General features: G+C 49.0%; 1 protein-coding gene across 4 annotated transcripts; it reads left to right on the top strand.

Moving 5' to 3' along the window:
* Positions 1-1,665: 1,665 nt before the first annotated feature.
* Positions 1,666-25,568, top strand: NYAP1 (neuronal tyrosine phosphorylated phosphoinositide-3-kinase adaptor 1). Of its 4 annotated transcripts, none has more exons than XM_044274973.1 (8): positions 1,666-1,752; positions 18,231-19,049; positions 19,469-19,630; positions 19,759-20,039; positions 20,171-21,259; positions 21,336-21,524; positions 22,124-22,596; positions 23,247-25,568. In XM_044274973.1, the coding sequence occupies exons 3-8, from the start codon at positions 19,509-19,511 to the stop codon at positions 23,496-23,498; spliced, it is 2,406 nt and encodes an 801-aa protein (XP_044130908.1). In that variant the 5' UTR covers positions 1,666-1,752; positions 18,231-19,049; positions 19,469-19,508; the 3' UTR covers positions 23,499-25,568. The 4 variants fall into 4 exon arrangements, with proteins under 4 accessions (XP_044130908.1, XP_044130909.1, XP_044130907.1 ...); XM_044274974.1 differs by lacking the exon at positions 1,666-1,752 and adding an exon at positions 1,768-1,965 and having other exon boundaries at positions 22,124-22,203; XM_044274972.1 differs by lacking the exon at positions 1,666-1,752 and adding an exon at positions 1,768-1,965.
* The last annotated feature ends 1,275 nt before the right edge of the window (positions 25,569-26,843 follow it).

Raw genomic sequence — 26,843 nt, 5'->3', positions numbered from 1 at the left:
ATTACAGGCGGTCCCCGGGTGATGTTACAGCCCGTCCCCGGGTGATGTTACAGGCGGTCCCTGGGTGATGTTACAGGCGGTCCCCGGGTGATGTTACAGGCGGTCCCCGGGTGATGTTACAGGCGGTCCCCGGGTGATGTTACAGGCGGTCCCCGGGTGATGTTACAGGCGGTCCCCGGGTGATGTTACAGGCGGTCCCCGGGTGATGTTACACTGTGCGGTCCCTGTGTGGTGTCCCCGGGTGATGTTACAGGCGGTCCTCGGGTGATGTTACAGGCGGTCCCCGGGTGATGTTACAGGCAGTCCCCGGGTGATGGTACAGTTGGTCCCCGGGTGATGTTACATGCGGTCCCCGGGTGATGTTACAGGTGGTCCCCGGGTGATGTTACAGACGGTCCCCGGGTGATGTTACAGGCGGTCCCCGGGGGATGTTACAGGCGGTCCCCGGGTGATGTTACAGGCGGTCCCCGGGTGATGTTACAGGCGGTCCCCGGGTGATGTTACAGGTGGTCCCCGGGTGATGTTACAGGCGGTCCCCGGGTGATGTTAAAGGCGGTCCCCGGGTGATGTTACAGGCGGTCCCCAGGTGATGTTACACTGTGCGGTCCCTGTGTGGTGTCCCCGGGTGATGTTACAGGCGGTCCCCGGGTGATGTTACAGGCGGTCCCCGGGTGATGTTACAGGCGGTCCCCGGGTGATGTTACAGGCGGTCCCCGGGTGATGTTACAGGCGGTCCCCGGGTGATGTTACAGGTGGTCCCCGGGTGATGTTACAGGCGGTCCCCGGGTGATGTTAAAGGCGGTCCCCGGGTGATGTTACAGGCGGTCCCCAGGTGATGTTACACTGTGCGGTCCCTGTGTGGTGTCCCCGGGTGATGTTACAGGCGGTCCCCGGGTGATGTTACAGGCGGTCCCCGGGTGATGTTACAGGCGGTCCCCGGGTGATGTTACAGGCGGTCCCCGGGTGATGTTACAGGCGGTCCCCGGGTGATGTTAAAGGCGGTCCCCGGGTGATGTTACAGGCGGTCCCCAGGTGATGTTACACTGTGCGGTCCCCAGGTGATGTTACACTGTGCGGTCCCTGTGTGGTGTCCCCGGGTGATGTTACAGGCGGTCCCCGGGTGATGTTACAGGCGGTCCCCGGGTGATGTTACAGGCGGTCCCCGGGTGATGTTACAGGTGGTCCCCGGGTGATGTTACAGGCGGTCCCCGGGTGATGTTACAGGCGGTCCCCAGGTGATGTTACACTGTGCGGTCCCTGTGTGGTGTCCCCGGGTGATGTTACAGGCGGTCCCCGGGTGATGTTACAGGCGGTCCCCGGGTGATGTTACAGGCGGTCCCCGGGTGATGTTACAGGCGGTCCCCGGGTGATGTTAAAGGCGGTCCCCGGGTGATGTTACAGGCGGTCCCCAGGTGATGTTACACTGTGCGGTCCCTGTGTGGTGTCCCCGGGTGATGTTACAGGCGGTCCCCGGGTGATGTTACACTGTGCGGTCCCTGTGTGGTGTCCCCGGGTGATGTTACACTGTGACTGGACTGTGATAAGTTCCTGCACCAGAAGAGCTTGCAGTCTAGTTCCCCCGCACACACGCACGGTACACGCACACGCACACAGTACACGCACACAGCCGCAGTGTGCCGCCGCTGCCGCCGTCTCCTCCTCCCTCTGCTCTCCGCCTCCTCCTCCCCATCACTCCGACCTCCTCCCATCCCCTCAGCGCTGCTTCCATCTCTCCGCCTGCCGGTACCGGAGGTAAGAGGGGGGACCAGGCCGGGAAAATGGGAGAGCGGGGGGCGGAGGGGGCCCCGGAGAGGAGCGGGGGCCCAGACTGCAGGCCGTGGTGATAACAGGACTGTCTGCTCCGGTCCGGCCTGTGCTGTCAGCGCCGCCACAGCTCACCTTATAGCAGAGAGGTCACAGCCGGAAACCGCTCCGGTACCGCCGCCTGATCGTTACAGAGATCAGGTGTGTATACAGGCATGTGCCAGGGGGTATCATACAGGCATGTGCCAGGGGGTATCATACAGGCATGTGCCAGGGGGTATAATACAGGCATGTGCCAGGAGGTGTAATACAGTAGGTGTGGACTGTACGGGGAGATATGTCGCCATACATTATTATCCTGTTTGTGTACACTGTACCGCCAACCACATGTCACATAATACACACAGATGTACACTGCACTATACTATACAGTCTCAGACTGCGTTGTAACACACTATACAGTCTCAGGCTGCGCTGTAACACACTATACAGTCTCAGACTGCGCTGTAACACGCTATACAGTCTCAGACTGCGCTGTAACACGCTATACAGTCTCAGACTGCGCTGTAACACACTATACAGTCTCAGACTGCGCTGTAACACACTATACAGTCTCAGACTGCGCTGTAACACACTATACAGTCTCAGACTGCGCTGTAACACGCTATACAGTCTCAGACTGCGCTGTAACACACTATACAGTCTCAGACTGCGCTGTAACACGCTATACAGTCTCAGACTGCGCTGTAACACGCTATACAGTCTCAGACTGCGCTGTAACACACTATACAGTCTCAGACTGCGCTGTAACACACTATACAGTCTCAGACTGCGCTGTAATATACTATACAGTCTCAGACTGCGCTGTAACACACTATACAGTCTCAGACTGCGCTGTAACACGCTATACAGTCTCAGGCTGCGCTGTAACACACTATACAGTCTCAGACTGCGCTGTAACATACTATACAGTCTCAGACTGCGCTGTAACACACTATACAGTCTCAGACTGCGCTGTAACATACTATACAGTCTCACACTGCACTATACTATACAGTCTCAGACTGCGCTGTAACATACTATACAGTCTCAGAGTGCGCTGTAACACACTATACAGTCTCAGACTGCGCTGTAACACACTATACAGTCTCAGACTGCGCTGTAACACGCTATACAGTCTCAGACTGCGCTGTAACACACTATACAGTCTCAGACTGCGCTGTAACACGCTATACAGTCTCAGACTGCGCTGTAACACGCTATACAGTCTCAGACTGCGCTGTAACACACTATGCGCTGTAACACGCTATACAGTCTCAGACTGCGCTGTAACACACTATACAGTCTCAGACTGCGCTGTAACACGCTATACAGTCTCAGACTGCGCTGTAACACACTATACAGTCTCAGACTGCGCTGTAACACACTATACAGTCTCAGACTGCGCTGTAACACACTATACAGTCTCAGACTGCGCTGTAATATACTATACAGTCTCAGACTGCGCTGTAATATACTATACAGTCTCAGACTGCGCTGTAATATACTATACAGTCTCAGACTGCGCTGTAACATACTATACAGTCTCAGACTGCGCTGTAACACACTATACAGTCTCAGACTGCGCTGTAACACGCTATACAGTCTCAGACTGCGCTGTAACACACTATACAGTCTCAGACTGCGCTGTAACACACTATACAGTCTCAGACTGCGCTGTAACATACTATACAGTCTCAGACTGCGCTGTAATATACTATACAGTCTCAGACTGCGCTGTAATATACTATACAGTCTCAGACTGCGCTGTAACATACTATACAGTCTCAGACTGCGCTGTAACACACTATACAGTCTCAGACTGCGCTGTAACATACTATACAGTCTCAGACTGCGCTGTAACGTAATATACAGTCTCAGACTGCGCTGTAACATACTATACAGTCTCACACTGCGCTGTAATATAATGTCTCAGACTGCGCTGTAACACACTATACAGTCTCAGACTGCGCTGTAACACACTATACAGTCTCAGACTGCGCTGTAACACACTATACAGTCTCAGACTGCGCTGTAACACACTATACAGTCTCAGACTGCGCTGTAACACGCTATACAGTCTCAGACTGCGCTGTAACACACTATACAGTCTCAGACTGCGCTGTAACACACTATACAGTCTCAGACTGCGCTGTAACATACTATACAGTCTCAGACTGCGCTGTAACATACTATACAGTCTCAGACTGCGCTGTAACATACTATACAGTCTCAGACTGCGCTGTAACACACTATACAGTCTCAGACTGCGCTGTAACACACTATACAGTCTCAGACTGCGCTGTAACACACTATACAGTCTCACACTGCACTGTAACACACTATACAGTCTCAGACTGCGCTGTAACATACTATACAGTCTCAGGCTGCGCTGTAACACACTATACAGTCTCAGACTGCGCTGTAACACACTATACAGTCTCAGACTGCGCTGTAACACACTATACAGTCTCAGACTGCGCTGTAACACGCTATACAGTCTCAGACTGCGCTGTAACACGCTATACAGTCTCAGACTGCGCTGTAACACGCTATACAGTCTCAGACTGCGCTGTAACACGCTATACAGTCTCAGACTGCGCTGTAACACACTATACAGTCTCAGACTGCGCTGTAACACGCTATACAGTCTCAGACTGCGCTGTAACACACTATACAGTCTCAGACTGCGCTGTAACACACTATACAGTCTCAGACTGCACTGTAACACACTATACAGTCTCAGACTGCGCTGTAACACACTATACAGTCTCAGACTGCGCTGTAATATACTATACAGTCTCAGACTGCGCTGTAATATACTATACAGTCTCAGACTGCGCTGTAACATACTATACAGTCTCACACTGCGCTGTAACGTAATATACAGTGTCAGACTGCGCTGTAACACACTATACAGTCTCAGACTGCGCTGTAACACACTATACAGTCTCAGACTGCGCTGTAACACACTATACAGTCTCAGACTGCGCTGTAACACGCTATACAGTCTCAGACTGCGCTGTAACGTAATATACAGTGTCAGACTGCGCTGTAACACACTATACAGTCTCAGACTGCGCTGTAACACACTATACAGTCTCAGACTGCGCTGTAACACGCTATACAGTCTCAGACTGCGCTGTAACACGCTATACAGTCTCAGACTGCGCTGTAACACACTATACAGTCTCAGGCTGCGCTGTAACACACTATACAGTCTCAGACTGCGCTGTAACACACTATACAGTCTCAGGCTGCGCTGTAACACACTATACAGTCTCAGACTGCGCTGTAACACACTATACAGTCTCAGACTGCGCTGTAACACACTATACAGTCTCAGACTGCGCTGTAACACACTATACAGTCTCAGACTGCGCTGTAACACACTATACAGTCTCAGACTGCGCTGTAACACACTATACAGTCTCAGACTGCGCTGTAACACACTATACAGTCTCAGACTGCGCTGTAACACACTATACAGTCTCAGACTGCGCTGTAACACGCTATACAGTCTCAGACTGCGCTGTAACACGCTATACAGTCTCAGACTGCGCTGTAACACGCTATACAGTCTCAGACTGCGCTGTAACACACTATACAGTCTCAGACTGCGCTGTAACACACTATACAGTCTCAGACTGCGCTGTAACACACTATACAGTCTCAGACTGCGCTGTAACACACTATACAGTCTCAGACTGCGTTGTAACACACTATACAGTCTCACACTGCTCTATACTATACAGTCTCACACTGCACTATAATATACAGTCTCATGAAGCAGGCATTGGCTATTCGTTCAGTCCTATAAGCCTACCCATCCCATAACCTTCACCCCTCACCCTAACCCATATAAATAAACACACCACACCACTGCTTGGATTTAATCGGCCACAGCAGCCGTTTATTAAATAGATACAACATAAATATAACATGAGTTAACCCCTGACGAGGGAGGTCCTAGAAGCCCCAATAACTTTATAAACACTGGAACACCTGCGTCTCCATCTTGCCCCCAGCCGTTGAACCCAGCTCGGAGGCAGCAACTGATGGACGCGTAATTAGTTCCTACCAGCTCCTCAATGAGAGTCCAGCCCCTCCCGCGGGGCCCTCCCATCCTCAGGTACCACCATATTTCACCACTTCAAGGACCTCCCCCGCCTCCATGACTGCCGCAACATATAACAACACCAACCCTCACAACTTCCACTTTCAACAGGGTCGGGCGGGTGGGCGATTCAGTCTCCTGGCCAGCACTGCTTTCACTTCCGCCTTCTTCCTCCTTCTCACCTCTGGCCACGCCCCCCCGTCACCCTAGCAACTCGCGCCTCGCCTCCGCTCCCGCCCCCACTCACCACTGACCCTTTCCTCACCAGTCCTGCCCTGCCAAGCCTCTTCATGAACGTCCACCCCCACCGCTGCGCTCCTTGTCCGGACTGACTGACTGCGCTGTAACATACTATACAGTCTCAGACTGCGCTGCACTATACTATACAGTCTCAGACTGCGCTGTAACATACTATACAGTCTCAGACTGCGCTGCACTATACTATACAGTCTCAGACTGCGCTGTAACATACTATACAGTCTCAGACTGCGCTGTAACACACTATACAGTCTCAGACTGCGCTGTAACACGCTATACAGTCTCAGACTGCGCTGTAACACGCTATACAGTCTCAGACTGCGCTGTAACACGCTATACAGTCTCAGACTGCGCTGTAACACGCTATACAGTCTCAGACTGCGCTGTAACACGCTATACAGTCTCAGACTGCGCTGTAACACGCTATACAGTCTCAGACTGCGCTGTAACACGCTATACAGTCTCAGACTGTGCTGTAACACGCTATACAGTCTCAGACTGCGCTGTAACACGCTATACAGTCTCAGACTGCGCTGTAACACGCTATACAGTCTCAGACTGCGCTGTAACACGCTATACAGTCTCAGACTGCGCTGTAACACGCTATACAGTCTCAGACTGCGCTGTAACACGCTATACAGTCTCAGACTGCGCTGTAACACGCTATACAGTCTCAGACTGCGCTGTAACACGCTATACAGTCTCAGACTGCGCTGTAACACGCTATACAGTCTCAGACTGCGCTGTAACACGCTATACAGTCTCAGACTGCGCTGTAACACGCTATACAGTCTCAGACTGCGCTGTAACACGCTATACAGTCTCAGACTGCGCTGTAACACGCTATACAGTCTCAGACTGCGCTGTAACACGCTATACAGTCTCAGACTGCGCTGTAACACGCTATACAGTCTCAGACTGCGCTGTAACACGCTATACAGTCTCAGACTGCGCTGTAACACGCTATACAGTCTCAGACTGCGCTGTAACACGCTATACAGTCTCAGACTGCGCTGTAACACGCTATACAGTCTCAGACTGCGCTGTAACACGCTATACAGTCTCAGACTGCGCTGTAACACGCTATACAGTCTCAGACTGCGCTGTAACACGCTATACAGTCTCAGACTGCGCTGTAACACGCTATACAGTCTCAGACTGCGCTGTAACACGCTATACAGTCTCAGACTGCGCTGTAACACGCTATACAGTCTCAGACTGCGCTGTAACACGCTATACAGTCTCAGACTGCGCTGTAACACGCTATACAGTCTCAGACTGCGCTGTAACACGCTATACAGTCTCAGACTGCGCTGTAACACGCTATACAGTCTCAGACTGCGCTGTAACACGCTATACAGTCTCAGACTGCGCTGTAACACGCTATACAGTCTCAGACTGCGCTGTAACACGCTATACAGTCTCAGACTGCGCTGTAACACGCTATACAGTCTCAGACTGCGCTGTAACACGCTATACAGTCTCAGACTGCGCTGTAACACGCTATACAGTCTCAGACTGCGCTGTAACACGCTATACAGTCTCAGACTGCGCTGTAACACGCTATACAGTCTCAGACTGCGCTGTAACACGCTATACAGTCTCAGACTGCGCTGTAACACGCTATACAGTCTCAGACTGCGCTGTAACACGCTATACAGTCTCAGACTGCAGCTGTAACACGCTATACAGTCTCAGACTGCGCTGTAACACGCTATACAGTCTCAGACTGCGCTGTAACACGCTATACAGTCTCAGACTGCGCTGTAACACACTATACAGTCTCAGGCTGCGCTGTAACACACTATACAGTCTCAGGCTGCGCTGTAACACACTATACAGTCTCAGGCTGCGCTGTAACACACTATACAGTCTCAGGCTGCGCTGTAACACACTATACAGTCTCAGGCTGCGCTGTAACACACTATACAGTCTCAGGCTGCGCTGTAACACACTATACAGTCTCAGACTGCGCTGTAACACACTATACAGTCCCAGGCTGCGCTGTAACGTAATATACAGTCCCAGACTGCGCTGTAACACACTATACAGTCCCAGACTGCGCTGTAACACACTATACAGTCTCAGACTGCGCTGTAACACACTATACAGTCTCAGGCTGCGCTGTAACACACTATACAGTCTCAGACTGCGCTGTAACACACTATACAGTCTCAGACTGCGCTGTAACACACTATACAGTCTCAGACTGCGCTGTAACACACTATACAGTCTCAGGCTGCGCTGTAACACACTATACAGTCTCAGGCTGCGCTGTAACACACTATACAGTCTCAGGCTGCGCTGTAACACACTATACAGTCTCAGGCTGCGCTGTAACACACTATACAGTCTCAGACTGCGCTGTAACACACTATACAGTCTCAGACTGCGCTGTAACACACTATACAGTCCCAGGCTGCGCTGTAACGTAATATACAGTCCCAGACTGCGCTGTAACACACTATACAGTCTCAGACTGCGCTGTAACACACTATACAGTCTCAGGCTGCGCTGTAACACACTATACAGTCCCAGGCTGCGCTGTAACGTAATATACAGTCTCACACTGCGCTGTAATATAAAATAAAGAAAACTCTTTGAATGAGAAGGTGTGTCCAAACTTTTGGTCTGTACTGTATATATACACATAATGCACACAGGTATAGATGCATATGCACATAATGCACACAGGTATAGATGCATATACACATAATGCACACAGATATAGATGCGTATGCACATAATGCACACAGATATAGATGCATATACACATAATGCACACAGATATAGATGCATATACACATAATGCACACAGATATAGATGCATATACACATAATGCACACAGATATAGATGCATATGCACATAATGCACACAGGTATAGATGCATATACACATAATGCACACAGATATAGATGCATATACACATAATGCACACAGGTATAGATGCATATGCACATAATGCACACAGGTATAGATGCATATACACATAATGCACACAATGAGACTGGTTGGTTCCAGATAATCGGGAAGCATTTTATACATATTTTTGACGTCCCCCCACCCCCCATTATATTCACAGTGTATGGGGGTATAACACGAGGGGTGACAGGACGCTCCGCTGTGATTGGACGGTTGGGGTCCCGGCTGCTGTAGATTTATATTTTCCAATAAGTTACAGGCACAATTCATAGCTACAGCCGAATGCAGGAACACCCCGGCCTCAGGTATAACCTGTACCCCGTTTATTATATACACCACCCCCCCCCCCCTTTTTTGGGTTAGTGGTTCAGCCAGCCTTCCTAATGGAGTCCACTACAGCCTGTACTTTAGGTAGGTGACTTTCCCAGTCGGTGCTGTGGATAACGATATCATCCAGGTACGCCGAAGCGTACCGACAATGTGGACGGAGTACAATGTCTATTAGCCTTTGAAACGTGGAGGGAACACCATGTAGACCAAAGGGTAACACCTTGTACTGATACAGCCCCTCTGGCGTGATGAAAGCCGTTTTTTCTTCGGCAGCCTCCGTCAGGGGTACCTGCCAGTACCCTTTGGTGAGGTCCAACACAGAAAAATACCGGGCTTGGCCCAGCTTCTCAATAAGCTCATCTATTCGGGGAATGGGATACGCGTCAAACTTGGACACCTCATTAAGTTTGCGGAAATCGTTACAGAACCACAATGTCCCGTCCGGCTTGGGTATTAAAACTATCGGACTGGCCAATTCACTTTTTGACTCCTCGATAATACCTAGCTAGAGCATTAGCTGCATTTCCTCCTCGACAGCTTGTCGCCGAGCCTCGGGTACCCGATACGGTTTTAACCGGACTTTCGCCTGAGTCTCAGTGATAATGTCATGCCGGATAATGGAAGTGCGTCCAGGGAGGTCTGAGAACACATCCGTGTTCCGACTAATGAACTCCCTGGCCTCCTGAGCCTGTTTAGAGGAGAGGCTGTCAGCAATCTTCACTGTGGGAGCCGCTTCCCTTGCTACAGACAGAGGGGCCGGTGCCTCTTCCCTTGCTACAGACAGAGGGGCCGGTGCCTCTTCCCTTGCTACAGACAGAGGGGCCGGTGCCTCTTCCCTTGCTACAGACAGAGGGGCCGGTGCCTCTTCCCTTGCTACAGACAGAGGGGCCGGTGCCTCTTCCCTTGCTACAGACAGAGGGGCCGGTGCCTCTTCCCTTGCTACAGACAGAGGGGCCGGTGCCTCTTCCCTTGCTACAGACAGAGGGGCCGGTGCCTCTTCCCTTGCTACAGACAGAGGGGCCGGTACCTCTTCTCCTTGGAACCCTGGTCGTGGGCTGACTTCTGTACAGGTTTCCCTATCTTTCCATGGTTTGAGCAGATTCAAATGGTACACCTGCTCTGGCTTTCGCCGCCCTGGCTGGTGTGCTTTGTAATCTACCTCCAATTTTTTCCAGTACCTCGTAGGGCCCTTGCCACCTAGCTAGGAACTAACTGTCTACGGTTGGTACCAGAACCAACACCCGATCACCCGGGTTAAAGTTCCGGACCCGAGCCTGCCGATTATAGACCCGACTCTGGGCTCGCTGTTTCTGCCTCCATATGCTCCCTAACCAGAGGTAACACTGTTTCTATCCGTCCTTGCATCTGGGTGATCTACTCAATGACACTTTTGTGCGGTGTGGGTTGTTGTTCCCGCGCCTCTTTGGCCACGTCCAACAGACAGCACGGGTGTCTGCCGTATAGCAGTTCAAAGGGCGAGAACCCAGTAGAGGCCCGGGGCACCTCTCGCACTGTGAACATAAGATAGGGCAGAAGGAGATCCCAGTCTCTCCCATCCTTAGACACCACTCTTTTCAACATATTTTTTAAGGTCTGGTTAAACCTCTCTACCAGGCCATCCGTTTGCGGATGATACACGGACGTCCGTAACTGTTTTATGTGGAGCAACTTACAGAGTTCCCTCATGACCTTGGACATAAACGGGGTCCCTTGGTCAGTCAGAACCTCCTTAGGCAGACCCACTCGAGAAAACCTCCCCATTAACTCCTTAGCTATGAGTGTGGCTGATGTGTGACGAAGTGGCACCGCCTCCGGGTACCGAGTGGCGTAGTCGAGGATGACCAGGATGTGCTGGTGCCCTCTAGCGGACTTCGGTACTGGGCCTATGAGATCCATAGCAATCCGCTCGAATGGAACCTCAATAATCGGGAAAGGGACCAGGGGACTACAGAAATGTGGCTGGGGGCTGGTTATCTGGTCAGGTTGGGTGAGACTTGCAATACTCTTCTACCTCTCTGAACACACTGGGCCAGTAGAACCGCTGTAGAATCCGGTCCTGCGTTTTCTGCTGGCCCAGGTATCCCCCAAGAACATGTTGGTGGGCTAACTCCAACACGAGCTTGCGATATGCCTTGGGCACCACCAGCTGTTCAATATGCTCACCCCGTAGTTTATTTACCCGGTACAGCATCTCCTGTTGAACCACAAAACAGGGGGAACATAGACTCGGCCCCCGTTTGTTGCGGCTGACCCTCAACTACTACCACATTTTCCCAGGCTCGGGATAGTCGGGTCCTGGTGTTGTGCTGTACCAAAATTATCCCCAGAGACATTGAGGTCTGCCAGCTCAGGACCCGGCGGCAAGTCCTCCATGTCTCCCACCATCACGCTTAGCGGGGTTGTCTCCCCCTCTTCCACCGAAGTGGCGGTCACCCCTACCGCTGGACCTTCTGACTCAGGTTCCCAAGGTTCTGGCCTCCCCCCCCCCCCCCCCCCCCCCGAGCCAGGCCACTCTGCTAGGGTTACATCGGTCTCCCGGGTATCGGTAACTTTCATATGCCGGGAACCCAGGGAAGTCTCTCCCAATTAACAATTCATATAGTAACTTTGTGGCGACGGCCACCTCATGCATCCACCTGCCGGCCACCATTGACAGAGAGACCGGGGCGGTGGGATACTCCTTTAAGTCCCCATAAATACAGACAACACCAACTCTTCGGCCAGTATACTCAGCCGGCCGCACCAGGGCAGCTCTTACCAGGGACACCAGGCAACCTGAATCCAACAGTGCCACCGCCGGAGTGTCCCCCACTTCCACCTGGCACAGGTGGCTATTGTCTACAGCAGGCATCCTCAAACTGCGGCCCTCCAGATGTTGAAAAACTACAACTCCCAGCATGCCCGAATAGCCTACAGGTATCAGACTACAGCAGGGAATTGTGGGAGTTGTAGTTTTACAACAGCTGGAGGGCCGCAGTTTGAGGATGCCTGGTCTACAGTGTCGGAGGTACCTGTGGCACACAACTTCCTGGCATACCAGTGGCGGTAGCCATAGTTGGTATCCATGGGTTCACTTCACCCCGATGGGGACAGTCAGCTCTTATATGTCCAAGTTTGTGACACCGCCAGCAGACCACCGAGGCTGGGTCTGCAGGGGGCACGTCCCGGCTTGTTTGGCTGGCACCAGCTGCCGTGTTTGGAGTGGAGATTTCCGGGGTTTAACTGGCCCCCTCCCCAAAGAACCTCCCTGCAGATTTCTGGTGGCCTCATAGCGCTTCACCAGTTCGACCATCTCCAGGGCATTATTCGGAGACACATGACCGATCCAGTGCTGGAGAGGGTACGGCAAGCCCTCCAGAACACATCCCGCAACAGCCGATCCAACATGGCAGTGGGAGTCAACATGTCAGGCTGCAGCCATTTTTGCAAACGGTGTAACAGGTCATTTTACTACGGTCTGGCGGGTTCAGCCAGGTTAAATTCCCACTGATGTACCCGCTGGGCCCGGACCAATACAGTCACCCCCCCCAGTCTCGCCAGGATCTCACATTTTACTGTCGGGTAGTCGGCCGCCTGATCATCTGGGAGATCAAACAATACTTGCTGGTGTCCAGACACCAGGAACGGAGCAACGACCTCAGCCCACTGGTCTCGGTGTTACTTTTACCTCACGGCCACTTTTTCGAAGACTGCCAGATAGGTCTCGACGTTATGCAAGGGGGTCATCTTCGGAATCGCCGTGCGGACAGCTTTCCGGGCATCGTGGACATTCTGGGACGCTCCTGCCGCCTGCAACGCCATCACATGTTGTAATATTAGCTTGTTAGTGTCCTGCTGCTGCTTGTTAGCCTCCCGCTGCTGCAAGTTAGCCTCCATGAGGGCCTTCACGACCGCCTCCATTTTGTCAGGGGACACGGGTTGTAACCTTGCCGGCTTAATGTAGGACATGCATTTGTGCCTGGGAAAAACAAAAACTTTTCGGCCTTCAGGCCTGCCTCACTGCGTTTGCCCGCATCCTCCACCAATTGTGGGGATTCGCTCTGGTAGACAGGCTGTGGACACAGTATAGTGGCAACGACAACGTCTTTAACTTAAACAATTCAGTGTTTTATTCACACATAAGGAAAGTGACAAAAAAATACTTTTTTAAGGAAAAACGGTCACCTGGAGTCGGGTGTTTGTTCACACCAGGCTGCAGCACATAAGTCTTTGGATGAAGCAGTAGTCCACGTGCTTTGTTCCAAACAATATAGCAGGCCTAGTCCCGGCCCAAACTCTCAGGCTCCAACACCCAGACTGACACCTATAAGGGACAGAGTAGGGACTTTTGTCACAATGGCAGGCCATGCTCTCCGTGGCAGCACATCTTCTGGGGAGCATAGACGCTGTGTCGCTCACCTCTCTCTCTCCGGCAGCTGGTACCTATTTGCCTTCTGCTACTTGCCTTCTCCTGCTGTCCCGGCCACGTGTCCTCTGCAGGTCGCGGCCTCTCTCAGTCCTGGCCTCCCGGCCTGTCTCTAGGGTGCACTTCCTACTGTAATAGTCTAATACTCTACTTCCTACTGTAATACTCTCTCCACTCTGTCCCTTCCTATTGAATTATTTTCCTACTCTGTTCTTTTCTACAGTAAAAATACAAGAAAGAACAAAGAATAATTGCCATACAAAAATGTAATCAACATAATTGCTTTCCCCATTTTCCCCGCATTTCAGCCTAACCCCCTACCCTCCGTCCCTGTTGCGATTCGTCTCCTATCCCCTCCATCAACAAGACGGAGCCGGATACAGATGAGGTGAAGAAGGCGGGAAGCTTCTCCTCAGTATTGTATAGGATATTGACTGCCTTCCAATATTCTATTAATTCTCTACCGGAGCAGAACGTGTGTAAGTAGTCCGCTCCAGGTGAATCGCACCGCGGACAGTTACTTCTGTAACCGCCATAGTGGGGTGACACATATTCTATGTAAGATCTTACATTGCACCACCACGTGATTAACATTGTGAGACCCTAGTCTTAAATTAGCTGATATATTATCCCAATCACGCAGTCGGATTGCCGGACAGTCCGCTCCCCAGGCCCTTTGTCCGGAGGATCGTGTATTATTAAATGGCGCTTCCAACAACAATTTATGCAGTTGGGAGATCTTGACCTTCTGGCCCAAAGGTGTAGAAATATCCGTCTCAAACATAGACTTTCCCTTAACACTAGAAAGTGCCGAACGTAACTGAAAATAATCAACAATACGTTCATTTTGTGCCAATTCCAAAAATCTGAAGTATATCCCCATTTCTCACCATCTGTGACACATATAAAATATAATTTTTTCGCCAATACCGATCCCCATTCTAATCTTCTAATTCCTGTAGGTGACGATTGTGCCAAAAGGGCGTAAAATTAAGAGACCCCTTTATTCCAAACCAACACTTTAGTAGATGACTTCCTGGATAATCGCCCCGACTCGAATAGCGCAAACATCTTATCATGTCGAGAGCTCCTGACCAAGGCCTCTCCCATTCAAGGTATAGCCCTCCCTGCTCCATCGGCCTATAGAGGTGCTCCAACTTTACCCTGACCCGCTTTCTCCTCCAGAGAAAATTGTTCAATTAATTTGAAGAACTTCTCCTCAACCCGTATTGGAGAGTTCCTAAGGATATAGAGGAGTAGGGGTAATATCACTGTCTTCACCAGGGACACTCCATCCGCCCCAGATAATGGACGTCGGAGCCATACCGTCACTTTTGACCTCAATTTATTAATCGATGGAATCAAGTTGAGATGTAGAAAACCTTCAATCCTGAGCGATATCGCCATACCAAAGTATTCCAATAAATCCTCTCTAAAATATTCAAAGGCCCATCAATGGGGGACATTCAAGTCCATGTAGCGGCATGAGGGTTGTCTTTGATCGGTTAGTATCAAGGCCTGAGACTGGTCCAAAGGAGTTTACTATTCGGATGGGTTCTGGAATTACAGCATACAGGGAAATGCAGTCCTCTACTTGGTGTATCCCAAACCCTTCGATCCTGAAATCTTGCCGAACCCTAATAGCAAGGGGCTCAATATAAATATCAAATAGTAGTGGAGAGAGTGGACATCCCTGACGGGTGCCTCTACTTGGGGAGAGACTCCCATTAATATTCAGTCTGGCTGTAGGAGATACAGAAGCTTAATCATGTTTATGAAAGTAATACCAATATCCATTTTCCCTAAAACCCTCCAGAGGACTTCCTACTCCACCCTGTCTAAGGACAGAATGGAGCGAGAATACCTTTGGATAGCCGCGTAGCCAGAATTCTTGAGAAAAGCTTCATATCCGTATTCAATAAAGAAAACGGGCTATATGACGCCACATCTAAGGGATCCTTACCCTTTTTCAGTATTAATATTATTGCAGCCTCTGTCATTGATTCTGGAAGCCCCCCCCCCCCCCCCGCCAAGGATCCGGTGAACACCCCCAAAAGATGAGGGAAAATCACCTCCCTATATTTACGATAGAATTCAAATGGGAATCCATCGGCCCCAGGGAGGAATTACCAGAGCATGACCCCAGCGCCACCGCTAACTCCTCGAGAGAGATCTACGTGAAGTCCAGATATGAGTCCATCTCTTCTTCTGGAATGACCTCATCTGAGTTATAGAATTCCGAAAAAATAATTCAAAAGGTTTTCCTTTTATACGGTCTTGATCTTCCATAACTATACCCTCGAGTGAGCGAATACTGACTATCTAATTTATTTATTTTTTGGCTCCTGATTAGAAATCGCCTTCGCCAAAACTTTCCCTGGTCTACCCGATTCAGAGAAATATTCTTGTCTCTTGAAAAAAAGTCTCTGCTGGGCCTTTTCCAAGAGAAGGTCAGAGGACGCCTGACCTGCATTCTGCATAGTTTCCCTGTTCCCTGGGGTTTTGTTCCTAGAGAATCCATTCATACCAGCTAGGGCTGCTGCTTTTACATCTCTTTCCTGCCATACCTCCTTCTTAAATTGAAGATGGTACTAAAAAAATACTCGCCTCATAAAGGCCTTTAATGTATCCCATACCAGCTGGATTTCCACAGAGTTATAATCATTATCCCAGAAACGTGCCATCTCCTGGTATCCATAAGGAGATCCAATGCGGGTTTAATCTGAATGGAGCTCTTACCCTATGGGTATCATCCCTCATGGTTAAAGGTACGTGGTCCGATAAAGACCCGGCCTCGTATTTCAGGGCCAGATCTATCCTGGACATACGTTCCCCGACTTACTTATACAAGAATAAACTCTCTTCCCCATATATCCACAAAGCCTGATTCCTGACAGAAGCGTGCTAAAGGGGACCCTTGGGCGGGGATGTGTCTATCTCCCCCCATAGAAATACTATCTGTCTCTGGGTACAGTAATATTTTTATACTCTGTGTTAATTCATACTGTAATAGTATTCCGACTCTTTTTCTTCCTACTGGAAAACTCTTTCCTACAATAACATTCTTCCTACTGTGTTTTTTTTCTTCTGTAATACTCTTCCAACTCTGTTACTTCCTACTGTAATAGTATTCCTACTCTGTTCCTTCCTACTGCAGTGTTGCTCGTACACTGATCCTACCAGAATACTCTTCCTACATTGTTCTTTTCTACAGTATTATTCTCTTCTTTCTGTTACTACCTCTCCTCTGTTACTACCTTTCCTCCTCTTGGTTACTCTTTTCCTCTGTGTTGCTATCTGTCCTCCTGTTTCCACTCCTCCTTCCTCTCATTACCACAACTCTCCAGAAGTGCTTCTCCCCTTTATTAATCCCTGTGATCTTTTATACTGTCTTCTCTATTACTACCTATTATTATCTTTGTTACTGTCTCTCCTCTGTTTTACTACCTCTAGTCTCTCAGTTGTGATACCACCTCCTCCTCTGTAAATACCTTACATTCTCTATGTTACTGCCTCTCCTGTTACTATATGTCTTCTCTGTTACTACCTATGCCATTTCGGTCTTCTCTGTCTACATCTCCTCTCTCTCATCTCCTCTCAGTTTATATCTCTTATCTTTGTTACTACCTCTTTTTTCCATTACTACCTCTTCTCTTTGTTGCTACTTTTTATCTCTCTTGCTATTTCACCTCTGTTACTACCTCTTCTCTCTGTTACTACCTCACATCTCTGTTAATACCTCCTATCTTTTTCCTACCTCTCCTCTTTGTTATTACGTCTACTCTCGGTTGCTACCACTCATCCTTGTTACTACCCCTCTCTTACTACTTTTCCTTTTTCTTAGTTCCACTCCTGTCTATTACTACTTCTCTCTGTTACTGTCACTAATCTTTTTTCTACCTCTTCTCCCCGTTACTACTTCTCTTCTATGTTACTACCACTTTCTTTTCATTACATCTCTCTGTTGGTCCTTTTTTTTACTATCACTGCCTCTCTTTTTTGTTGCTACCTCACCTCCTTGTTACTACCTCACCTCCTTGTTACTGCTTCTTCATTACTACCTCTCCTCCCTGTTACTCCCTTTCTCACTTATTACTCTTTTCTTTTTCCTCTCCTCGGTCTTCCTTCAAGGCCCTAGGTACCGCAGACGATTAGATTGCTGATTGTCCCAGATTGATTGTATAGTAGCTCCTCATTGTGGGTTGTTTATTATAGTGAAGTAATTAATTGCCAGTGTATAATTAGTGTGTACAGAAACTGCTGGTTTGACCTTAAAATGTTGCACAGTGGGATGCAGAAGCTTGCTCCTCTGGTAACTATAGACCAGGTCAGTAGAACCAGGATAGTAACGAAGATGTTAAGGCCTCACGGTTCATTCTTTGTTTTCTTCTAGAGAACTGTTCTTGAAGATGTCTTCCAGTTTCCACGTCTTCTGACTGTATTGTCATGGACAAATTTCTACCCAAAAATCTACACACTGTTTTTTTTTTCTCGTGAAGATCTTACTATGGGAAACCAAGAAAAGAGAAGCACCACCCAGTCCAGTACGTCTTATCTGGAACCAGTTTGTGTGACCTCTTTATGGGCTTCTTATCTGCATACCGCTGGTGGCCAAGACATCATCCACCACTGACTTGAGTCAGCAAAGAGAACTTCCTCATTCTGTGGACAAGACACATATACTGACATGATCTGTAATCTGTACATACTGATCTTGTTTTTCATGTACGATAACTGGTAACTTACCAACCCGTATTCCTTTATGTGGTCAAACTACGCTGGAGGTTTTCTAGATGACTTTTGCCGATGGACCATCTTCCAGGCTCGATTGTGCAGTATCATTAGATTATTTTCCATCTCCGTCTTTCGAGAACAACTTTGTGTGGAGGAGATGCATGGCAAATAGCGTCTTCGTATGGTCATGGTCTGTACTCCTATGGGATCTATGTGAATTCGGCAACGTCTTCGTAGGAGGAAGAAGCTTCCACCACTGACTGTGAAATGTAGGACAGAGGTTTGAAACGTTTTGTACAGAGGTTTTCAGAACAGACTTTATAGATTGATTCCCGACTCGGGACAGGAACAGGATCCTGCATGAACGTCTCTAGACAGTCACTGTAGAAGACGTGAGGTCAGTTTATTCAACTTGACCCACATGCAAGATCGAGAGACATGGCTGTGGGATGAACTTACCAAAGTGAGACACCCCAAGGTAAGGTATAGAAGGCATGTGTTTAGTTCCATTATAATTCTTCAATACTTCCACATTGGTAGGAGATATTTCTCCTTCCTGGGTGATGCACATTTAACTTCCAGACATCTTGCTCACCTGATTCACGATGTCCCAATTTCAAATTCTATACGGGCCCAAAAAGGGTCCACACCCTGGTTCATTGCATCCTTCCCATGGGCTGGTCATAGGTGTTCTAAAGCTCCTCTGACATGAACCAAACAACATGTGTGGGAACACGACTAATAATTGTCCCGTGTAAAGGTGCCGCCAATCTCCTAACGAACAAGCAAGAGTTCAGCTCGTTCTTAATAACCACGAGTGCAGAAGGGCCTTTACAAGAACTGACCTTCTCACATCTTGCTTCCTCATCATGACATGTTCTTCTTTGTCTCACACAGTCTCCACCCTCAGCGGGGTCTAAAGGTCGGTCTCCAGAAGATGACCCCCAGCTCCTCTGACACTGTGACATTTCTTGGGATAGAAAAGGCTGGAGCCATGAATCTGCTGTACAGGAAGAGCCGAGTGGAGTGGAGACAGAAGGAGGAGGAACCTAAGAAAAGGTGCAAATGGTTGGGGTGGGGGTGGGGGGGTGCCAGGGTAATGAACATCAGTTCGTTTCAAGCAATGGGGGTATTAAAAAAAATACTGTGGTGTAATTTATGTCTCTTTATGTCTCTTTTTTTTGTAGCTCTGGAAAGGTTCGGGACATGGCTTCGTTCCGTCGCCATTTCCGGATGGGTTTTATGACGATGCCAGCCTCTCAAGAGCGGGCCCCTCTCCCATGTGCCAGTGCCATGGCCCCTCGGTCTCTTTCCTGTCACTCAGTGGGCAGTGCACCAGAGGATAGTGGAAACGAAGGGGGCCCCCCGGGGAGGAGACCTCCAGCAAAACCTAAGAGAAACCCCAGCACAAAACTCAGCCTTGGTGGAGAAGGACGGACGGCAGAGGAACGTAGGATCAGGAAGGAAGGTAAGAGCAAATAATGAATGGCATAACTGGCCTTGTCCTACATAGAGTCATAGGCTTTACTAGGTGGTGGCATGTCTCGACACTCCAACTTTAATTTCACTGAATGCTTGACTCTTATTTTTGTTTTGTAGGGTCCATAAAAAGTGCCTCTGACACTCGCCGGATGCCCCCGCAGAAACCACAGCGCAGCCCCCATACACATCTGTCTGCCTCCTTTGACGACGCCTATGCGAACCGACCTGCCTCAACATCTGCCATTCTCACTTCCAGCAACCGCACCTCTTCGCCCTCCCCAGAAGAACCTGTGTACATTGAGATGGTAGGCAACGCGTCTCGAAGGCCTCCTCCCCCACCCACCCCAGCACCACCAGAGGAGGAGTCAGATGGTGAAGAAGAGGCAATCTATGAGGAAATGAAGTACCCTCTTCATGAAGAGCAGCCATCCCATCTGAGACATCCTCAACGCCGCCGGCTTCCACCACCTAGAACTCCGGAGGTTGACATACCACCACCTTTTCCTAACCTCCTACAGCATCGACCTCCACTTCTTGGAGCACCATCTGGAAAGGGCCAAAAAGTCACAAAGCCTTCGCAGCCGGCCGCATCTTCTAAGCTGCCGGTTCCTCACAAGGAGATGCCAAGTGCAGCCTCCTCATCATCCATTTATCTCCCTCCATCTGGTCGTGCTCGCAGTCACTCAACACCGTTGCCCCCACAGACGTCTGCCCAGCGCAGACCAGAGTCTGAAACCCCGAGAGGGTCGACGTTCTCACAGGAAAAGGGGGCATCGATGTTGCCCATTCCCCATGGACATAATCGGGACAAAGCCCTTTCTTACACCATGGTGTATTCTTCCGTCAAGGTGACACATTCTCTCTTACCAGCCTCACAGGTTGAGGAAAAAACTGAGAGGGAGATCTCGGTCTTAGCTGGACTTATTTGTCCAGCATCTCGTGTGGCGGGCACACAACTCCCAAGTCGACCTCCTTCAGCACACCTCCATCAGGTCCAAGGGGAGCAGGCTTCTCCTGCCGTCTGGACATACCCTACGGGCAAGAGACCACCAGCATACGAGACCAGCATAAAGGGCTCAAGAACACCAGTCGTTCAGGCCTCCGAAACCCGTGTAGGTGTTGGGGCAGCAGAGGAGGAGAGGCCTGGGTCTGTATGGGAATTACAGAGAAGAATGTCATGTGGGCGTCGGAGCCAACTTGGGGAACGTAAGTCAACTGTCACAGCTGGGCATTGCCACCGTAGAGACACCTAGCGTAAGCATATCTGTCTATCTCTTCCCAGCATTATCCGATGTTCCCCGCGTTTGGAACGGGAATCCAGGAAGACCAGAGAAGACCGGCCATGGGACAGCTGCATCTGGTATCCCTGTTCGGAGCCAACAAAGCCTGGACAGTGCACTTGCCCGTGGGGTGGCACGGACAGGTCTTCCAGTGCCATGCCAAACCTTTCCAGCATGTCACAGGAGTGCAGGTACCTCTCGCCCAGATTTCATACCAAGTATAATTGCCCTGTACAGGTATTACTGTATAACTGCCCCGTACAGATATTTCTGTATAATTGCCCCGTACAGATATTACTGTATAATTGCCTCGTACAGATATTACAGTATAATTGCCCCGTACAGATATTACAGTATAATTGCCCCGTACAGATATTACAGTATAATTGCCCCGTACAGAGATTACTGTATAATTGCCCGTACAGATATTACAGTATAATTGCCCCGTACAGATATTACTGTAATAAATTCACACTCAGCGTCAGGTATAATGAGTGGAGGCGGGTACAAGCACCACGTGTAATGGCGGCATAATATCAGTATGCCAGATGGAGGACTGGTCCCAAACATACAGGTCCTCTGACTGGTGCCATTGTTACCAGTGCCAAGTATAAGGTCATACCAGGCACCACGTAGAACAGCGCCATGCCAGATGCCAAGTATTTACTATAATACCAGATATGACGGAGAGTAGAATAGATCCGATGGCGACCAGGCCCGTCCTTGCGCTGCCCTGAAGGTCTCTGCGCTCTGCTGCCTCCTTCAGGCTGACCGCTGTATTTTCCTGCAGATTTTGGAGGTGGATATCGCCTGGGCCGTTCCGCCTCTACCTCCGGGGTGCGCCAGACATCTGCCCACAGGCAAAATCAGGTATCTGCTCAGACACTGAGACCTGCAGAGCATTACTGCACTGTGCATCATATCACAAGGCTGCAGAGCATTACTCCGGCATGCAGGTCACTCACTGTGCCAATCTCATCACATCGTTTTATCATTCTCTCTCTCTCTGCAGAACATTATTCCCAAATGGAGTTCACTCACCTCTCTGCAGAGCATTACTGCTGCATTGTGATCATCCTCTTTCTCCGCAGAGCGATTCGCCTCCATGCTGATTACTTTCCGCTGATTTCTGACCTCATTTCCTATCTCTCCCTGCAGAGCCCCATTCATGCTTCCCGTTATCTCCATTACCCATGTGTGCAGATTATCGCACCTCTCTGTACAGCACGAGCCTCGCATGCCCATAATCTCATCTTCACACAGGTCACTGCATTCTTCCTGCAGAGCATTCCTCCACACTTTTTACTTCTGTACAGATCATCTCAGCACTCTGCAGAGCATTACATCAGCTGACCAGCCTGCAGTGCAATATCCTGCATGCATATCATCTCACTACCCTGCAGAGCATTACACGTGTATGACTTGAGCAGTTGCCCTTCCGGCAAAGCCTTACTTCTGCATGCATTATTAACCGACCATTTTGCAGAGCATTGCTCCTGCATGCATATCAGCTAAGCACACTGCAGAGCACTACTCCTGCATGCATATTAACTGACCGTTCTGCAGAGCATTACACGTGTATGACTCTCAGTTGCCCATCCTGCAGAGCATTACTCTTGCGTGCATATTAACTGACAATTCTGCAGAGCATTACTCCTGCATGCAATTCAGCTAATCAACATACAGAGCATTATTTCTACATGAATATTAGCAGAGCATTACTCCCGCATTCATCCACCCTGCAAAGCATTGTTCCTGCATGCATACCAGCTAAGCACCCTGCAGAGCATTACTCCTGCATGCCTATTAACTGACTGTCTTGCAGAGCATTGCTCCTGCATGCCTATTAACTGGCTGTCCTGCAGAGCATTGCTCATCATGCCTCTGACCTTGTCTCTCTCTCTCTCCCCCAGGCGGTTTTGTCCCCCACCCCCACGCTGCCCTCTGGTGGCCGGGAACGTGATGGAAAATTGCAGGAAGTGATTGAGAGGAAGAGATTTCTGTGCCACGAGATCAAGTCGCGGCAGCCGCGGGCAGAGAGGGGGCTCTGCAAGCAGGAAAGCCTGCCCATCCTTCCCAGCTGGAGGCGGGGGTCTGAAGTTCGGAAAGGGGGCACCCCACCATGCCATCGGCATCAGGCTGTGTTGTGGGACACCGCCATCTGAGAATCCTCCCCCTTCTCTGTACCCAGGGGCGCTGGCCGAAACCCTGCGGTGGAGGTGGGCAGGAGGTCTGTGGGGGGATAGTCTGCGGATACGGAGGGCAGTAGTGGGGGACGATGAGGGTGATAGTCCAGAGCTGGGCTCCTCCCATGACATTCTTGACCATGCCAATAGTTGATGAGTTGTCACCCATGAGAAGGAGCCCCCAAAGTACTAGGGTCACTTCGGGTCGTCCGCCAGCGAGGTCAAGGGCTAACCGGGCAGAATGGCGCCGAGCTGTCCACACACACGGAGCGCTTCCCGCACGGATCGGAGGGCGAATCACCCAAACTAAGATTGATGGGCAAATCCATGAAACTAGTCAGCTGCCGTCCTATAGTCCGCGGGGTTGGCACATTTCGGGTGGAGTCCGCCTTTAAGGGCTCATTCACACAACATTTTTTGCGGCTCGGGTGCGGACCCATTCACTCCGTGAGCTGTCCGCATCCGTTGCTCCGTTCCGTTCCCATTTTGTGGACAAGAATAGGCATTTCTATAATGGGCCAACCCTTCCGTTTCGCAAATTGCGGAAGGCACACGGGCGGCATCCGTGTTTTGCGGACCTCAAAACACGGCACGTTCATGTGAACGAGCCCCAAGTGATCTTTGGTGCCGTCTATAGTCGGCTTCATTGATTGAGGAGATGACGGCTGCACCATTACAGACCAGTTTGGCAATGGGTCGAAACGTAGGCGTCATTTCATGTGGTGATGGGATAAGCGGACGCCAAACACGCTTGGCTCTGCTTATCTCATATCAAACATGTATAATGTCCCTCTAAGGTAAGGGACCACGATGAAGGACCACCAGAAATAGGGTCCAGTAACCACCTTCATCCCCGGGGTCTCCCACATTCATGTTCCAGGTCTTCCTTGTCATGGTGGATCCAACATCATGTGCTGGAGGTGACGCCATATTGGTGCTGTGATGTCACCAACGTCAAAGGTGTGTACGAAAGGAAACATCCAAATCATGGTGGATCTCCCCTCCAAACAATAATGGGATCTTCCAAAAGGAATCTAGCGCCTAGGGGCAGTCTAGTAACTGGGTGAGCCCACTTCATGCGACGGGGGTGGTATACGCTCACGGTTACAGGGCTGGATGATGAGGATTTACCGCCTCGTTCTTCAGTCCCTTCACAAAGGAATTACCAAGCAGCTGACTAATTACAAAAAAAAGAAAAAATGACCCGTTTATACGGAATTTTCAGGCCCTCCACACAGACGCACATCAGCCGGCGGCCGCGACTTTATAGGGTCACTTTTCTGAGCTGTAATAATGAGATTTCAGATATTTATTCGTGTATATAAACATTTTTGTATATAGGAGGTCATGGCGAGGCATAAGAGATCGTACTGATTGTAGCGTCGGTGTCATTCACGTAGATAACGCGGCGGGGGTATTTTTAGGTTATTTTTCATGATTTTTTTCATTATGTGCCATTTATCACTGACAGACGAAATCAAGTGCTTTATCCTGTATTATTATTAACGGTTTTACTCCTCTTTATTCGTTTGCCTTAAGAGCGGCGCTCACGTAGCCGTGCGGTTATTTCTGCTAAATATTGACCCACATTTTAGGCCTCATCCACACGACCGCAGTTTCGGTCCATATACAATCTGCATTTTTTACGGATCGCTACGGTGCCGCAAAACATGTGGACAGCACACCACGTGCCGTCCGCATCCGTATGGCGGCCCGCAACCTCGCAAAAAAAAAAGCAGAACGTGTCCTATTCTTGTCCGTTTTTCCGGTCAAGAATAGGCATTGCTGACAAAGGGAAGGACGTGCGGATCCGCTAAATGTGGAACGCACACAGCCGGTATCCGTGTTTTGCGGATCCGTAATTTGCGGACCGCAAATGCTCATCCGGTCGTGTGCAGGAGGCCTTATTCTTCTAATGGGACAAATTCTAAGATTTATTGCCGCCTACGATTCCAATATAATGTGATCATCTCTACAAAACTACCTTCTAGTGTTTATACTTTACGTGGACGTTTTTTCATTTTATTTATTTTACATTAAGTTATTGTATTTATTTATTTTACATTGTATTTATTTTTACTATTTATGTTATTTTTACTATTTATGTTGTATTTATTTTTACTATTTATGTTATTTTAACTTTTTATATTTTGTTGTTATTTTTACTATTTGTGTTTTTATTGTATTTATTTTATATTCTACTTTATGATTTGTAGCTCAGTTATTTTTCAGGCTCGCTCCATTTTAATTTACTTATTTTTATTCTAAATTTAAAGGGGTTTTCTGAGATTAGGATATCAGATCGGTGGGGCCTCCACCTATCATTTTTATTTATTTTTTAAGAGACCCGGACGTTCTGGTGATTGATGACATCACCTTCATCAGTCACATGACCTAGTGAACACACCTGGGCTGCCATACCAAGCACAGCCACTATGCGGTGTACGGCGCTGTAAGGAGGTCTCTCAGACAGCTAATTGGTGGGGGCGTCGGGACTCGGACACCTATTGATCAGATATTGATGACCTATCCTGGAAAACCCCTTTAAAGACTACGGGCACCTTCAGGGCAATTTTTTAAAGTTAGAATTTTACAAATTTTGGGCTAAAAATCATATTTTGTCAATTGGTCTTTATTTATTTTTTTAATTAGCAGTTTTTGTGATACGTGTGGTTAAAAATCAGTCCGAGGTCCATCAGCTTATATCTCAAGTGAAGTCTCTGATCTCCTGACCTCATAAACCCCTTATTATAGCTAAACTATTATCAAACTGATGAGGATATGTCAGGAAATCAGAGATGAGGCTTCACATGAGCCATCAGCTGACAGCTCAGGAGGGACAATATGCAAATAGACTGATTGTTAACCACACGTATCACAAAAACTGCTGACAATTTTTTATAAAGACTAATTGAAAAAATGAGTTTTAGTCCATAAACTTTTTATTTCCTTTTTTTTTTTTCTTTTAGGCTGAGGCTAAACGGCACAACGCCAGATCGCTGGGTAGTAATGCAGCCACTGAATGCGGATACAGCTCAACTCGCAAAGTACCACGAGCCCAGAACCGCAGATATTCCAGCAGTGTTGGACTCTTTACTCTTGTGAGTCGCACCGTGACCACATTCAGTTCATTGGCTGCGCTACGCGGTGTTCGGAGCGATCCTTGGTCACCTGACCCGTGTAACCCCGGCCTATAGCTGCCTATTTATTTATTTATTTATTTATTTTAAAATTTGAGGAAATTTTCATTCTTTTTAATTTTTACATTTTTTAAAATGTTATATTTGCTTGAATAATTGTATTATTTATTTAAATATTATTAGT

The sequence above is a fragment of the Bufo gargarizans genome, unplaced genomic scaffold (genome assembly GCF_014858855.1).
Source record: "Bufo gargarizans isolate SCDJY-AF-19 unplaced genomic scaffold, ASM1485885v1 original_scaffold_2180_pilon, whole genome shotgun sequence".
Lineage (NCBI taxonomy): Eukaryota > Metazoa > Chordata > Amphibia > Anura > Bufonidae > Bufo > Bufo gargarizans.
This window is presented reverse-complemented; position numbering and strand designations above follow the sequence as displayed.